The 16,790-nt window shown below is 49.6% G+C and overlaps 1 protein-coding gene across 2 annotated transcripts; it reads left to right on the top strand.

Moving 5' to 3' along the window:
• The first annotated feature begins 1,727 nt into the window (after positions 1-1,727).
• On the top strand, positions 1,728-16,581 carry ptprbl (protein tyrosine phosphatase receptor type B, like). Of its 2 annotated transcripts, XM_029523767.1 has the most exons (34): positions 1,728-1,802; positions 2,291-2,692; positions 3,111-4,348; positions 4,873-5,152; positions 5,670-5,969; positions 6,197-6,460; positions 6,722-6,985; positions 7,054-7,323; positions 7,484-7,750; positions 8,082-8,348; positions 8,817-9,080; positions 9,275-9,538; positions 9,819-10,082; positions 10,555-10,818; positions 10,899-11,168; positions 11,254-11,517; positions 11,586-11,852; positions 11,998-12,282; positions 12,394-12,672; positions 12,781-12,930; positions 13,162-13,429; positions 13,586-13,698; positions 13,788-13,893; positions 13,982-14,059; positions 14,175-14,192; positions 14,275-14,356; positions 14,430-14,520; positions 14,605-14,681; positions 14,828-14,962; positions 15,038-15,160; positions 15,345-15,508; positions 15,665-15,800; positions 15,961-16,072; positions 16,149-16,581. In XM_029523767.1, the coding sequence occupies exons 1-34, from the start codon at positions 1,751-1,753 to the stop codon at positions 16,169-16,171; spliced, it is 7,701 nt and encodes a 2,566-aa protein (XP_029379627.1). In that variant the 5' UTR covers positions 1,728-1,750; the 3' UTR covers positions 16,172-16,581. The 2 variants fall into 2 exon arrangements, 1 of the variants encoding a protein (XP_029379627.1); XR_003841844.1 differs by lacking the exons at positions 15,961-16,072; positions 16,149-16,581 and having other exon boundaries at positions 15,269-15,508.
• Positions 16,582-16,790: the final 209 nt, after the last annotated feature.

Here is a 16,790-nt window from a genome sequence, read left to right as displayed (position 1 = left end):
CACCTGGTGTGCTGACTAATGTGTAAATTGGTAATTACACAATCTGAATATTTGTATAATTGTTTGTATTTTTTCATAATGATTTTGGAAAGGAATGTGTTTATTTTTTTGACTTCTGTTCCAGATGTGTCTTTTGTTGGCCTGACATTGTGACTGGTCTGGTGGGATTCTTACCTCTGTATTGAGCCTCTTCTGTGATGAATTCTTTGTATGCAGTGTTTAGGAAATACTGTAGGGAACATGGGGAGGAGTTGATATTAGGAGCATTTGATCAATTTGTATTTATTTATTTTATCATTTTGTTAATAAATTGTGAAAAGCAGCATGTCTTCTGCTGGTGTTCATGTAGATGGGTCCATTTTAATCAGTTTTCACTGTGAAACTCTTGATCTGACCTGATGGAGCTGAACACGCCTCCATCATTGATTCTAAGGAAGCATCTGAAGAAAGGTGGAACTTCAGCAGGTCTTAAACATCCAACCCTCTGACAGACCTAGACCTGGATCCCTGAGAGTCCTCAGACAGTCAAACTCAGAATAATGTTAATGTTACAGATAGATGAAAAAATCAGCTGAGAATGACAGTAGTAAAAATATGGACTAACGATTTGTCCAAAATGGGCTGACAGATGCAGATGCCCATTCCTGCTTATTAGACAGTTAATGAAGAATGTCCTGTCCTGTCCTGAGTTGGGTTCCTTCGTACTCCTGTCATGTGACACACATACACGCTGGCAGCATTGAGTCCTGGTGACGGTCAGTCAGGATGTGGAGGTTGAGGGAGTTTTCCTGTCTGTCCTCTTCCTCAGGATAGATTTGGTGGGGGGGGGGCACCATGTCCTATTAAAGGAACAGTAACAAAACAATTAAGAACAATAACAGTTTGAGTAAATATGAGTTGCTAAGTTCAGCTGCCTGGTTAATGCCACAGAGCAGCACATTTCACACAACAGCCTAACCCTAACCCTAACACAACACAATCCACCCAGATCAACCTGAAGCCTCTATTATTTGTCAGAATGCCCATAGCTGCGCCCCCTAGCCCCTCCCCTTTCCCTCTAAATGAACATCATGTTGCATTTCAGACTGAGTGCAGAAACTCATCAGGGAGGAGGAGGAGGGACATTTCCCAATAGACTTCAATATAAAGGAGGAGGCAGGAGATTTTCCCATAGACTTCAATAAAATGGAGGAGGAGGGACATTTTCCCATAGAGTTCAATACAGTCTGACTTTGTTTAGAGTAGGGTTGCCCCCCTGATGGTCAGTAGGTAGGACTCAGGTCAGGGTTTACTGACAGTGCACTGTCATGTTATGGAGATTCATTTAGTGTTTTTCTGAGTCAGATTCTGTTTTTCCTTGTTATTACTAAATAAATGCGAAATGTAATATTTACCTATTTCTGTGTCCCTGTGTGTAAATTAATGAACTTCTTTTGGTTCATTCGCAAACAGAACCAAACTTCAGTTAGACCTTGAATCTTTTGAAGTTAACAATGATCTTTGGTTCGAACTCTTTGTCTTCCTCCTCCTCATTGGATGTTTTCTTCTTCAGGTTAGAAGGAGTGACTGTGGGATGGACTCTGGTATTTGAGTGTTTCCTCTGCAGGGTTTTGGTCCTTCACTGTAAAACCTGCAGAACAATAGAGGGAGGAAACGCCACTGGCTGACACTTCCTCCCCACAGACGCACAGACGCACTTCCCTCTGACTGCTCAGCAGTCTGTTCATCTGGAACTGGAGGACACAGCAACATGGACGCTCGTCTTTTGCCTTTACTTCTGCTGCTGAGGATCAGTCCTGTGTGTAAGTGCTGAACTGTTCGCGGTCAGGAACACTTTCTGTTACCCAGAGTTCATAAAGCCACTTTGACATGGCAAAACAGGCAGCATTAGACGGTCTGATGTCTTCAGCACTTTGGTAAGTTTACTAAAGTACCTACAGTCACAGCTGGACCCGGGTTCAGGACTCAGTCTATTCAGTTAGTAAACCAGTTCGCTGGTCTTTGTGTAGTCCTGATGATCAAAGTCTGGGACAACATTCTCAAGGACCAAACAGGTTCAGTGAGTCTTCGACTGGATTCTGTCACAGGACAGTGACAATGATGATATGATGGTGGTGGTGACGGTGATGATGATGATGATTATATGATGATGATATGATGGCGATGATGATAAGGATGATTATGGTGATTGTGATGATGATGCTGAAGATGCATGTTTTGGTTAATGTTGTGGTTGGTTCTCTCGTGGTGACCTTGCTGACACCTTTCCATGTGACCTTTTTGTCCTCAGCTGGGTTCCTCATCATGCTAACGCCCCAGAGGTTATGCCTGGTCGCACAGAGTGAAGTCATCAGGCTGGGAAGTTGCAATGCCATTGACCCAGCCTGTCAGTGGGCGTGGACAGGCGGGGCCAGGCTCATTCACACTCAGTCCTCCAGGTGTCTGTGGGCCAATCCCAGCCTCCACCTGCCGCTGCACACCCGCCTCGCAAAACTGAGCAACTGCAGCGGAGCGCCGCCGTGGAGCTGCTATGATGCTGAGGGCGCACTTGAACTGGCCAGGACGCAAATGTACCTGAAGAAACTGGGGTTACGGGTGGTGGTGGGAGGAAACCCAAAGATGACAGCGTGGAGAAAGTACGATATGGACTCAGGAGGGAATCATTTGATGTCGTCTTTATGTCCCCATATAGGTGAGATCAGTTCTGAGAACACACAGCTGGACCTATGGCCATGCCCAGTGGTGATGCCCAGTCGTGCACAGGCAAACATACCACGCAGCTAATTAAATGAAGAGATGGAGAGTAAAGGAATAGAATTTACCACCAAGGAGATGATGTCACACGGGATCAGCTCTGATCCAGTTCATTTTAACTGACATGTCAGACTCACTGATGTTCATTTCCTACAAGTCTAGTACATAGTCTGTATGTAGATCATGTGGATCCATATTATAATCTGATTATAATCAGGCTTGAATGGAGGTCTGGGCATCACAGATTGTGGGTTTACTTCTGGTCTGCTGTGGTCATTTGATAGATTTATTTAAACTAAATGGATCACAAGCTTGTGATCAAAAGCTGATGTTATGTGACTATACATCTTCTCCAGAATCCACCCCTCCATCCACCCTCAGACCTCAGGAGTTTAGCAGCTCTGTCTTCACCATCAGACGATCTGGAACCACTGTGACCGACGACCTACCACCAGACAGCACCCACCGAGTCAGCAGGCAGGTCACCAGACCTCAGACCAGGACCCTGGGAACTGACTCCACGACTGTCACTGAGCTGTTGGCTGTAAATCAGACCCAGGTGGTCTCACCAGGTCTACCTGAGTTCACCATGGAATCATCCTCAAATCCTGTAGAGACCTCAACAGGGATTAAAATCCCTGAGCGCCGAATTGAAGACCAGACCTCATCCTGGTGGGCCAAGTCTACTGCTGAGACCTTGTTCTCCTCTGGGGTCAAGTTCACCTCCAAAGCTTCACTTACATCACCAACTACTCCACCCCCAACAACAGCAGTGTGGACTCATCCACCCACCACCTCGCAGACCCAACTCACCATTTCACAGACACCACCCACCACCTTGCAGACCCAATTCACCCTCTCACAGACTCCATCCACCACCTCACAGACTCCCCTCACCATCTCACAAAGTCCACCCACCACCTCGCAGACTCCCCTCACCATCTCACAGAGTCCACCCACCACCTCGCAGACCCAATTCACCCTCTCACAGACTTCACCCACCACCTCGCAGACCCAATTCACCCTCTCACAGACTTCACCCACCACCTCGCAGACCCAATTCACCCTCTCACAGACTTCGCCCACCACCTCGCAGACCCAATTCACCCTCTCACAGACTTCGCCCACCACCTCGCAGACCCAATTCACCCTCTCACAGACTTCGCCCACCACCTCGCAGACCCAATTCACCATTTCCCAGACTCCACCCACCACCTCACAGACACCCCTCACCATCTCAGAGACTCCACCCACCCTGTCACAAGCCCCTATCACCACCTCACAGACCTTTCCCAACAACCCTCAGACTCGAACCATCACTTTGTACCCTCCCCCCTCAGCCACCTGGATACCGGAGGCAGACTCCAAAATCACAGAGACTCAGACGACTCAATCTACATCTCCAACTGTCCCTTCCACAAGTCTGACGAGTCCATCTACAACCTCAACCCACGGCTGCATCAAAACCATGACAACCATCCAGACGACTTCAGAAACCAGACCAGCTGATTGGAAGACAACCACCCGTCTGACAACAACGCCTCAGACAACGGCCGCCAAACTGACCACTCCCTCTGCAACCACAAAGATAACTGTAAGTTCTTCAGCCTCTTTGTCTGTTTATTCTCTGCTTTGTTCAGTAATAGTAACAGTCCAGGGGCCTCATTCATAAAACTGCGTGTATGATTGTTACTAAAAGTGCACATACGCCCAAAAGCTGTGGGTCGGGGTTTGTTTAGGGGTGCTCACATTCTCTTGTCAAGTCTCCTTTTCACAGCCTTCGCATGGAAAGTGGCATACTCCATTTTCAGGCCCCGTTTTGGGCATATGCTGCGTTTATAAATGAGCCCATTTATAAACGCGGCCTGATCTTCAAAAGGATCCAGGTACTCTGGAGGTTCCAAGTCTTTTATAGGGTCTAGGTCCAGTCCAGTTAGATCTAGTTCCAGCAAGGCATCACCTTAATGGTTGTTTGAAGAAGAGAAGCTTCGTTTCCAGATGCTAACAGCTGAGGATGTTTCCTCTAGAGCCAATAGTGCATGAGGGGCGAGGCCACGTCCTTCCTCACTTCCTCCAGGGTTGAACACTCAGCTGGTCTCACCTGTCTGCCTCTCTCAGGTGCAGACATCCACTCCTCTCTCCCGATGCTTCGTGAATGTGACAGAGGTCAGCTCCAGCTCAGACTTGGCTGTAGTCAGGCTCATCACTGGTGGACCGTCTTGCACATTCACTCTGGTTCCTGAGGACTCCCTGGCTGAGTCCACCACCTGTGAATCACATGGCAAGACCGGCACCAGCTTCATCTGTCAGGTCACAGGTCTGGAGCCTGGGACCCTGAATCGGCTGACAGTGAAGTCCAGGACGGATGGAGAGATAGAAAGCATATCAGTAAGAACAGGTATGGACACACACACACACAGAAACACACACACACACACACACACACAGAGGTGGTCCTGGACCTGGTCTGGACTGTGGTGCTGGTGAAGGGAAACTTCCACTCCTGTGGTTACCATGGTAACATCAGGTTCAACATGAGTCACTGGATTAGAAGGTCCTGGACACATTGTCCTCGAGGTGCCCCTGATCTGCCAGCAGGAAATCTCCTAAGGGAGGAAACCGTTATGAAAGGGGTCAGGGTTCAGGTCCCGCCCCTCCCTCTCTGTTTTCTGTTTCCTGTCCACAGTCAGACCTCACATTCTTCAAGGAGTCCAGGCCCTGACAGGATGTGGCGCAGCAGTCCTCAGTCCACTCCTCCTGGTCTGTGACACTCCCAGACCAGAGAAGCTCAGGTTACATCACACAGAGGGGGCGTGGCTTGTTCATCATACATGATGTTATCACTACAGATTTGATGTTGTGATCCTCCAGCAGATCCAGACCTCCAGATGAGCTCTACCCCTTTTTTGTTTCAGACCCAGTCGGTCCGGCTCACCTTGAGGTCCAGGAGGTCCAGCATAACAATTTTTCTGGGATTCATCCAGATTCTTCTGATTTGAGGGTGTCCTGGCCTCGCTCTGCCGGTCATGTGGACTGGTACAATGTCACTCTAGAGGACTTAAGTTCTGGATCCACCCGCAGCACCAAGATCACGGGCTCTGCAGAACCACAGTCTGGTTTCAGCTTGCTGGTTCCTGGGACTATGTACCGGGTTAGCGTGGTGGCTACTGCTGGCAACAAGAGCGCTGCCCCTATCTATGCCACCGCAGCCACAGGTGAGGATGAACCAGGTCCAGATCTGGACCCAGACCTTCACCCCGGTTCAACTGGTACTTGTAAACCTGCAGGGGTCAGACATGATCCAACACTCAACAATTACAACATTGTAGAAACACACAACAATGTACAACACAACACTGTACAACAGCACTTGCGTGTCATTTGTCTTGTGGCATTTTAGTCAGTAGAGTAACCCCTATCCCCAATCGTCTTCCTGATCTAGCTCCCTCCCCGGTTCAGGATCTCCAGGTGGGGTCCCAGTCTCCCCACAGTCTCTGTGTCACCTGGCTGGGGGGTCCGGGAAGAACTAATTGGATCAGGGTTCTTCTGAAAGACCAGGACCAGGTTCTACTGAAGAATGTCAGTCTGGCAAACAATGAGACTTCTGCTGAACTGGACCACCTGCAGCCAGGGACACCGTATACTGTCAGTGTGGTAACAGAGGCTGCTGGCCGGCAGAGCTCTGTCTCCAAGCAGGCTGTGACAGGTACATATTAAGGGATGTCCCAGACTGCTGAGACTCTAACACAAACTCTTGGTTCTTTGTTTTCCATAATAAAAGCTCCAGACCAGGTTCACACAGACTAAACTGGTCTATACAGGCGTATGAAGCTGTTATTGATTCTCTCACCAGTTAAAGCAGTTTGTTACTAATTCACAGGGATCAGATCTGAGCTGGTCCCAGATCAAATCTGAGGAATTCTGGTCTGGTCTGGAAGAATAAACGTCCTCACTTTCTGTTCCTCAGTCCCAGCGGCACTCACAGGTCTGAGGCTGGACAATAGCGGCAGCTCTGACAGTCTGGTTGCCTCCTGGGCGCAGCCTGAAGGGGGCGTGGATGTCCATGTGGTCACCCTGACGTCTTTGGGATCCACCATCCAAGAGCACTTCCTGTCTGCCAACATAACCAAGGTGGTTTTTAAGGGCCTGACCTCCGGCTGCAGCTACCAGCTGTTAGTCCGGACCATCGCTGGAGGACAAAGCACAGAGACCAGAACCCAGGGGAGAACAGGTGGGTGTGTTCCTGATATGGAGGTGCTATATTAAGAAGGTTTGTGATGACTCCCCCCGGTGTTTCAGTGCCCAGCCAGGTGTCAGGTCTTTCCCTGTCCCCTGACGGTGAAGTGCTGCAGCTCAGCTGGATGCCCCCATCAGGTGACTGGGAGAACTACAGCGTCCTTCTGAAGGATGGCTCGGTGGTCCTTGTGAACAAGACCGTTGGCAGACTGATGAGGCGGCTGAACTTTTCTGGCCCTGGCCTTGCTCTGGTGCCAGGGAGGCTCTACAGGGCAGAGGTCACGGTAAACAGCGGCCTTCTGGGTAATTCGGTGTCCTGCCATGGTAGACTGGGTCAGTTCATATTCTCACTTGATCCACAATGATTTCATTCTTGATTGCTGATCAGCTCCTGGATTTCCTGATCGCTTTAGTCTCACTTTCTGCAACAGTCTGATTGGACTGGGGCTGGAAGCAAATGTTGACCACTCTGACCCTTCATTCTGCCGTGCAGCCCCTGGCCCCGTGCAGCAGCTGCTTGTCTCTCACACCGATGAAAGCACCCTGAGCGTAGCGTGGAGCCGCCCGGTTGGTGAGTGGGACGGCTTCACTGTGCTCCTCCGGCAGGCGGACTCCACCAATGTGGTGGCTCAGAGGATCCTCCCATGGGAGTCTATGGTGTGCACTTTCAACATCCTCACCTCTGGACGCCACTACGCCATCACTGTGAAGACCAACAGTGGAAACCTAAGCAGCTCTGCCTCTGTGATGGCATGGACTGGTACGTTACATCCACACACAGAGAGAGAGGGTTCTGACAGAACCAAGACCATCTAAAACACAAACACCCAGGTCCTTACATATGTCTGACTGCAAGGTTGATCACAGGAAACAAGAGATGAGAAAATGTGTTGTCAGACACTGAATCCTCAGATCCAGAACCCAGTGACCAGTAAGTCTTTGATGTAACATCTGACATGGTGACCTCCTTGTATGTTCTCTGTGTTTTGGGCTACGGTTAGAGTTAGATCCCGATACCAGGATGCTGACTCCCTCAGCCAGTCTGGTCTGAGTGAATGTCATTTCTCTTCCTCTGTGTTTGACCCCCCCAGCTCCGGCTCAGGTCGCCATGTTGCAGCTGTCTAACCAGGGCGCCACTGACAGGCTACAGGCTGAATGGGAACGAGCCCCCGGAGACCTGGACTCGTACCGCGTCCTGCTGGTCCACGACAGCAGCGTCATCAAGAATGAGAGCGTGGCAGCCAACGCCACCGCCATCAGCTTCCAGTCTCTGAAAGCAGGAGCTCTGTACAGGGTGGTGGTGACTACGTTCAGGGGCGGACACACCTCCCGACAGAGGGTGGCAGAGGGGCGCACCGGTAAGACGTTCACCATGACAACCATGATGTCACTTTAAATTAACTCATGAGTGAGTCTTGTTCCTCTCTGCCTCAACAATACACAAAAACAGACAATTACAAGTTACAATAACAAATGCATGTCTCTATTCTGATTCTGAGACATGCAACAACACAACATGGCCGTCTATTCTGAATGACTCAGCATGTGTTTGTGTGTGTGTGTCTGAACTATGCAGGATATCATTGAAAAACAGGAGTTTTTGTGGAATTTTTGGGATTGTTGTGACAACAATAAAATATTTGTCAGAGACTTCCTGTACAGATGAGGAAAAACTGAAAGTTTTCTGACTCACTGAGGTCAGATAAATCAGACACATGGTAGACACACAACGTACACACAACAGACATGCTGCCACAGTGTCTGTGATGCTGGCTTCCCTCTGAACCTTCACAACTCAGCAGATTGTTATTTCTGTGCCCCCCCAGTCCCTGCTGCCGTGGGTGATGTGACGGTCAGTAATAACGGTCGTATGGACTTCCTCAGTGTGTCTTGGCGTTCGGCGGCAGGTGAGGTGGACAGTTACTTGGTGACCCTGAGAGACCAGGAGAAGACTGTACACACTCTGGCAGTTTCTAAGTCCAGTCCAGAGTGTGTCTTTAACTCTCTGGTGTCTGGACGTCTCTACAACATCAGCATCAGCTCCCGCAGCGGAACCTACCAGAACCTCACCTGGGTCCAGGAGAGAACACGTAAGAGTTTCAGATATCGGGACTGAAGAAACTCGGGACGAAACATGTAATAATGTGGTAATAGCATGCCAATAATATAGTAATTATAAACAGTAAACTGTATTAATAATTAAGCAAACGTTTATGAATAATATCATAATAATATAGTAATAATGTTTAGTAATATTTTGGTGACTTTTCTAAACTTTTCTTAGAGCCGTCAAAGGTCCAGGACCCAACGGCGACCCACGCTGCCCGGGACGACTACCTGAAGGTCTACTGGCGTCACGCCGCTGGTGACTTCGACCTGTACCAAGTGTTCATCAAACACAACAATATGTTCCTGCAGAACCAGACAGTGCTGAAGATGCAGAGCGAGTGTGTGTTTAGTGGGCTGGTGCCCGGCAGGCTCTACACTGTTCTGGTCAACACACAGAGTGGAAAATACGAAGCAAGCGCCTCCACCTATGGCAGGACCCGTAAGTGACCTCTGACCTTCCTACAGTGGGGTCAGAAAATTTTTGTTTCGCCCACAGTCAACAAGCACGTGAATGTTAAACCTGTTTGCGGCTGCTGCTCCGCCTGCAGGTCACAGGAGTTTTTAGCTGACCGCAACTAAAACCTTCAGCTCCTCAGGGAACAATTTATCCTTGAAGATTCTCTTCTGGTCTCATTTTTATTCACATGGACAAATTCAATCTTTCTCAGTGATGAGCAGCATACTAACAGATTAACTCCAGCCCCCTCCTCTCTCTGTAGTCCCAGCAGCAGTCCGGTCCCTAGTCCTGACTGGGCAGGGGACAGAGGACCTGAGGGTGACATGGGCCGCTGCTCCGGGTGATGTGGATCACTATGAAGTGCAGCTGCTTTTCAATGACATTAAAGTGTTCCCTCCAATCACACTGGGCAGCGGCGTGGAGGAGTGTGTGCTGTCATCGCTCACACCTGGACGCCTCTACAAGATCCTGGTCTCAACCTTTAGTGGCCCCAACCAGAGGGCCAAGTTCATAGAGGGTCGCACAGGTCAGAAGATGCCATGCTATTTTTAAAAAATCTTTTGTTGGCCTTTCTGGTTTTATTTGATAACACAGCTTGAAGATAAATATTTCAAATAAATCAAATCAAATCAGATTTATTTATAAAGCCCCAAATCATTACATCGAGGCACTTTACATATAGAGCAGGTCTGGACCAAACTCTTTATAAAATGATTCAAAGAGACTCAACAGATCCCCCGATGAGCAGGAAAAACTTCCTTTGAGAGGCAGAAACCTCGGGCAGAACCAGGCTGGGGGGGGGATGACCATGCTTCGACCGGTTGGAGGGGAGAGAGAGATAGAGAGACATAAATGTGAGCTCAGTCTAAATAACTGCAGCAGAGACACTGAATCAAGCTTGGAGTCCATTCAGCTCCCAGCAGACTGTTGACCTCTGAGTTATACTGAGCATTGCTGTGATGTAACTATGTAGATGTTCTCATGTTTGCTTCCTTCAGTCCCCAGCAGAGTGAAGAACATCCATATCAGTAACAGTGGAGACAGCAGCAGTCTGAAGGTGTGCTGGACTCCAGGTCAGGGAGACGTGGATGCTTTCTCCGTGTTCCTGTTCAGACAATACCGACAGCTCGACGTCCGGCGTGTTGTCAAACAGCAGAATGAGGTGACTTTTGGCTCCTTGCAGCCCGGGCAGGAGTACACCATCACGGTGCAGTCAGTGAGTGGTGAGCTAGTCAACAACAACTCTGCCTCTGGACGCACAGGTCAGTCCACACACACATTTTCAACACAAGCAAAAGGTCCACACACCTGTGTGACATAACCCTTCCCACCCCTTGTCCAGTGCCCTCAGAGGTGATGGGGGTCCAAGTGGGGAATCTCCACACCACCTGCAGCCTGCAGGTGAGCTGGCAGGAAGCTGTGGGCGTGGCTGATGGATACGTCCTTCAGGTTCTGGACAGCAGAGGCAGTCAGGTGGCCAATGCCTCTCAGCCCACTGGACATACAAGCCACAGGTTTGATGGCCTTACCCCAGGTAAGAGGTACAGAGTCCTGGTCCAGACCACCAGTGGGGGGGTCCACAGCGTGGGAGTCAGCGCTGAGGCTCAGACACGTAAGACCTTCTCTTTCAATCAGACAGGTAGGAGATTTTATGACACCTGAGTGTCAAGATTCAAGTCTGAATGCGTTCCCATCAGGCCCTGCAGCTGTCAAAAACCTGGCCGTTAAAGCCAACACCACCAACAGTCTGACCATCCTCTGGTCTCCTCCAGAGGGGGAGTTCCAGCTGTATGAGGTCGTCCTGTACCAGAGCGACCAAACGCTGCAGGAGAGACACAGAGTCCAGTCCAGCACACAGTTGATCTCCTTCCAGGGTCTCAGACCAGGAGCCCCTTACAAGATCGTGGTACTAACCCACAGCGGACAGCAGACCAACCAGTCCTCTATATGGGCCAGGACAGGTGAGGGTGGGGGGGGGGGGGGGGCAGGGGCAGCTGAGCAGTAGGATCACTGATGCCTTTGTCTTCAGTCCCAGCAGCCGTGCGATCTCTCAGGGCTCACAGTGGGAACCAGTGTGAGTCTCTGTGGCTGGACTGGGACCGTGGACCAGGTGACCTGGGTGGGTTTCTGGTGACACTCTACAAACCTGATGGAACCAAACAGGCACAGCAGCAGCTTGGCCCAGAGGCTTCCAGATCCCTCTTCTCACACCTGGTCCCAGGCCGACTGTACCGAGTCCAGGTCCTGACTCTGAGCGGAGACCTGAGCAATGGGGCCAGCACAGAGGGCCGAACTGGTATGAGCTGATCCAGATCAGCTGGTTAAAGACCATCATCTTCACCATTATTGTCATCATCATCTCCATCCTGATCGTCTACATGTTTGTGTATATGTATAAGTGTGTATACTTAACTGACACCCTCACTTTTCTCTCCAAAAAGCTCCCAGACCTCCATCATCCCTTCTGTTCAGGGGGGTTACCAACACATCTCTAGAGGTGACGTGGAGCGGCCCGGTGGGCTCCGACTACGATGACTTCCATCTGCAGTGGAGTCCTGAAGACCGGCTATCCGTCATCAACCCGTACCACAGCCGGACGTCCGGAAGCCGCATCCTGAGTGGGATGTTCCCTGGACGACGGTACACCTTCAGCCTCCGGACAGTCAGCGGAGCCACGGGGACCACGCCCACCTGCAGTACCTTGATCCACAACAGCATCCGCACCAGTAAGTGGCAGACACAACCTGATGCTCTGACCTCTGTTATGTGTTCAGGATCTTCCTCTGGCTCAAGTTAAATCAGTGTTAAATTTTGACTGTTGTTGTCTCTTACTGAAGAGCCAGAGCGAGTCCACAGCCTCCACTGTCACCCTCAGAGCTCCACCTCCATCTCCTGCTCCTGGGGGGCCCCATGGGCTGACTACGACTCCTACACCATTGAGTGTCTGCACCAGAGCTCCAGAACACTGGTTTACTCCAGACGCACCAACCGAAATATCACCACCTACGTCATCACTCAGCTGGAGCCCCACAAACGCTACACAGTCTCTGTGAAGGTGATCTCGGACCAGACCACCAGTGACGAGGCTCAGGATAGCGTGGTGACAATGATCGACCGTAAGGAGTGCTTATTTGTGGGGGGGTGGTATTAAAAGATTATAAGAGACTCACTTCTCAGCAAATGAAAATGAAGATTTTTGAAGCATCCTGACATGACACCCCCAGGTCCTCCCACCCCCCCACTCAGCACCCGGGTCAGTGACAAATCAGCTGTGGTGACCAAGTCTGCTATCAGCTTCACCTTCAACTGCAGCTGGTTCAGCGACGTCAACGGAGCCATCAGGTTCTTCACTGTAGTGGTGACTGAGTCTGAAGGTACTGTGCAGTGACTGTGCAACCCCCAACCCCCTACCTGTCCCTGTCCCTGTACTTCTCCTTATTCTCATACTGGCTGAGTTAATTAACCCTGATCTCTTTTTGGTTCCACCCACTGAGCTTTCTGCCATCAAGATCGTGTTATTGTCGTGCAGTTTGATGTCACAGCTGGAAACAGAGAGGACCATCATGGCTCCTGGACTCAGCTGTGTGCTGTCTGCTTGTCTGCAGGGGTTGATGATGTGCGGCCAAAGCAGGAGCATCCTTTGCCATCTTACTTGGAGTACAGATCCAACAGCTCCATCAAGTCCTACCAGACCAGATACTTTCCTAGTCACTGCCCCCAAGGCCCCGACAGCTCTCACAGCGTCCAGATCAATGTGGGTACAGGGATGGAGTTGCTTGGAGGGACCTGTGACCACAAGGATGCAAATGCAGAGACCAGCAGAGACCTGAAGCAGTTCTGCGATGGACCACTGAAACCTAAAACAGCCTACAGGTACAGAAGAGGGGCAAGAGCAGAATCAGTCAGATAATTGGTCAGTCAGTCTCCGAAATTACAGTCAAACCTGCGTCACAGCCTCTGTGGCTTCCAATTGAGGCTCAGAAACACAAGTCCAGGTGAGTGAACTTTAATCTGCTGTTTGTCCTTCAGACTCAGCGTTCGAGCGTTTACTCAGCTCTTTGCCTCGGAAGGAAGTGACCTCACCGCAGTGCTGCCTTTGTACACTGACACATACCTGTCTCTACCTGTGGTCACTGAGGCCGGTGAGGAAAGAACAAAGAGAAAAAAACACAGGAAGTGATCCTGCACTGCCTGCCACAGGAAGTCATGAAAAATCTATTTTCTCCTGCAGAGCCTCTGAGCGGTGTGGTTGAAGGTGTCAGTGCTGGACTGTTCCTCATCGCCACAATGATTGGAGTCACTGCTCTGCTGGTCTGCAGACAAAAAGCACACAAAGTGTGAGAGTTCACTTACACAGCTGCTGTTACGAGCTGTACTAACGAGCTGCTGTAACAAACCGCACTAATGTGCTGCTCTCTGTTTCAGTGTTGAGGGGAGAACAGGAGTGATGATGAGTGTGAGGAGAGAGAGAGCGACATCAGGAGTTCACCTTGGCGTCAGAGGGTAAGAGGAGTGCTGTAATAGTATTGCAGTGACCTGAAAGCTGACCTGGCAATTGATTGGTCTATTCATGCTGTGTGAGTGTTGCTCTGATTTTTGCTTTTCCTCCTGTCTCCAGAAACCGTCGTATCTCCAGGTGAGACCTCTAACAGCTGCTCTTTACCAGCTGCTCTGGGATCTGTTCTGTTCCTTAACCTCTGAAACCTTTTCTCTTTCAGCCCCATCAAGGTCGTGAACTTTGAGGCCCACTTCACCAAACTTCAGGCTGACTCTAGCTATCTTCTGTCAGAGGAATACGAGGTACAAGACTGCTTCACTTCCTGTTTGATTCTGATTAGCGTAACAGTGCTGACCTCTGTTCCCTCCCCATCAGGACTTGAAGGACGTTGGGCGTAGTCAGTCTCTAGACTCTGCTCTGTTACCAGAGAATCGTGGGAAGAACCGCTACAACAACATCCTGCCCTGTGAGTGAGCCTCAGCTCTGCACCTGAACAGGAGACTTGAGTCAGGGTTAGGGTCGTAACTGTGTCTGTGGTTTCTGTCTCTAGACGATTCTACCAGGGTCAAGCTGTCCTATGTGGATGACGATCCCTGCTCCGACTATATCAACGCCAGCTACATCCCAGTAAGATCACTGGGAGGTCCTGGACAACTTCACATTCTGTTCCTTTTCCTGTCAGACTCTGTGAAATGATTACAGGGGGGTGTCACACTCTGGGGGTAGGGGTGGGGGGAGTTACGACAACACACACTCAAGCTTTGTGTTCTCAGGGGAATAACTTCCGTCGAGAGTACATCGCCACACAGGGACCTCTGCCAGGAACCAAGGATGATTTCTGGAAGATGGTCTGGGAGCAGAATGTCCACATCGTGGTGATGGTCACTCAGTGTGTGGAGAAAGGAAGGGTGAGCCCTGCCCTCAGCCCCGCCCCCTCCCACTGTCTCTGTCCATCTGTGACACCTTTGTGTGTCTCTGTCTAGGTAAAGTGTGATCACTACTGGCCCTTGGACCAGGATCCTCTTTATTATGGAGACCTGATCGTCCAGATGTTGTCAGAGTCTGTCCTGCCAGAATGGACCATCCGAGAGTTCAACATATGCAGCGTACGTCACCATCACCACCATCATCACCATCTTCATCCTCATCCTCATCTTAACCTTCATCTTCATCATCGTCCTCATTTTCATTTTCACCATCATCATCATCATCAGGTCAAGACAAAAATTTGGACTCAAGCCTGGAGTCTGAGTCTGGACCAAATCCTGGACCTGTATGTGTGTGTGTCAGGAGGAGCACCTGAGCTTCAGTCGTTTGGTCCGTCAGTTCCACTACACTGTGTGGCCTGACCACGGAGTTCCAGAGACCACCCAGTCCCTGATCCAGTTTGTCCGAACTGTAAGGGACTACATCAACAGAACTCCTGGGTCTGGACCCACTGTGGTGCACTGCAGGTACAGAACAAATACTGATTCCATCTTTAGTGGGACACATTGATCCTGGATAGGAAGGACCAGTTTCTACTCCAAAGGATAACACACACGTGTTACACCTTTGATACAAATGACCACAAACATACAATTAATATAAAGTTGTACATTGTGTGTCAGTGCTGGTGTGGGACGTACGGGAACCTTCATTGTCCTGGACCGGCTCCTGCAGCAGTTGGACACAAAAGACACAATGGAAATCTATGGCACTGTCTTTGACCTGAGGCTTCACCGCTCACATATGGTGCAGACGGAGGTAGGCAGTTGTAAGAGCAACACATCATGGGGTGTGTGTATGATAACACACACACACTTCTGTGGATTGTCGATCTACAAGTATATTTCAGGTGTCACTTGGATTTCAGTTATGTGTATGTGTGTTGATGGTGACATGTTGTGTTGTGTTGTGCCCTCAGTGTCAGTACGCCTTCCTCCACCAGTGTGTTCGAGATGTTCTGAGGGCCAGGAAGCTGCGCAGTGAGCAGGAGAGCCTGGTTTGTCCGGTCTATGAGAACATGAACCACAGAGGTCAGTGAGGTCACAGCAGCTCAGTGTCAAAGTGTCATCCTGAGGTCCATCCTCATGTGTCGTCCTTCCTCCACAGAGCTCCTGAGCACCAGGCGATAGAGATGGTGTGAATCCAAGGACACACTGAGCCCCAAACCCCACCCCGACCCTATTTTCTATCACTGTTGATATTTGAGAAAAACCTTATAAATTATGTGAAGTCGTGTAAATACAGCAACATCTCATTCTCTGTTTGTTTACTCTGCTTGTTCGTGGTGTATTTTAAACACTAAATTATAACCAGGACCAGGGGCCCAAAAGCAGCTCCACCTGAACTGCACCAACTACAGCAGCCCCAACCAAACAATACCAAAATTATATCAGCCACATCTAAACTATGCCAGCTATACCTCAACTACTCCAGCTATGCCTAAACTACACCAATTACATCACTCCTTTTGTGTAGCTATCTGTTAATAATATTTAATTTGTAGCGTCTGTGAACAATTTTATTAAACATCAAAGGCATGAAGAAATTTTTTTCTGTGATTCTTCTTCATCGCCATCCTCATCGATACAAATCTGATGTCACTCGGCACACAATAAAATACAAGAAATTATTTAAATGGTGAATAACTAATCCCAATCTTAATTAGATATCAGGTAATTATTCATATGATTCATTTTCATTGATTTCTTCGGTGCTGTAGAACTCAGATCTACCATGGTCTACCAAAGA

Source organism: Echeneis naucrates, chromosome 16 (assembly GCF_900963305.1).
Source record: "Echeneis naucrates chromosome 16, fEcheNa1.1, whole genome shotgun sequence".
Taxonomy (NCBI): domain Eukaryota; kingdom Metazoa; phylum Chordata; class Actinopteri; order Carangiformes; family Echeneidae; genus Echeneis; species Echeneis naucrates.
This window is presented reverse-complemented; position numbering and strand designations above follow the sequence as displayed.

Coding starts and splice junctions, on each gene's coding strand:
- ptprbl (XM_029523767.1), top strand. CDS start 1,751: ATGGACGCTCGTCTTTTGCCTTTACTTCTGCTGCTGAGGATCAGTCCT. Junction 1,803..2,290: donor GCTGAGGATCAGTCCTGTGT/GTAAGTGCTGAA, acceptor TTTTGTCCTCAG/CTGGGTTCCTCATCATGCTA. Junction 12,673..12,780: donor CGTGGTGACAATGATCGACC/GTAAGGAGTGCT, acceptor TGACACCCCCAG/GTCCTCCCACCCCCCCACTC.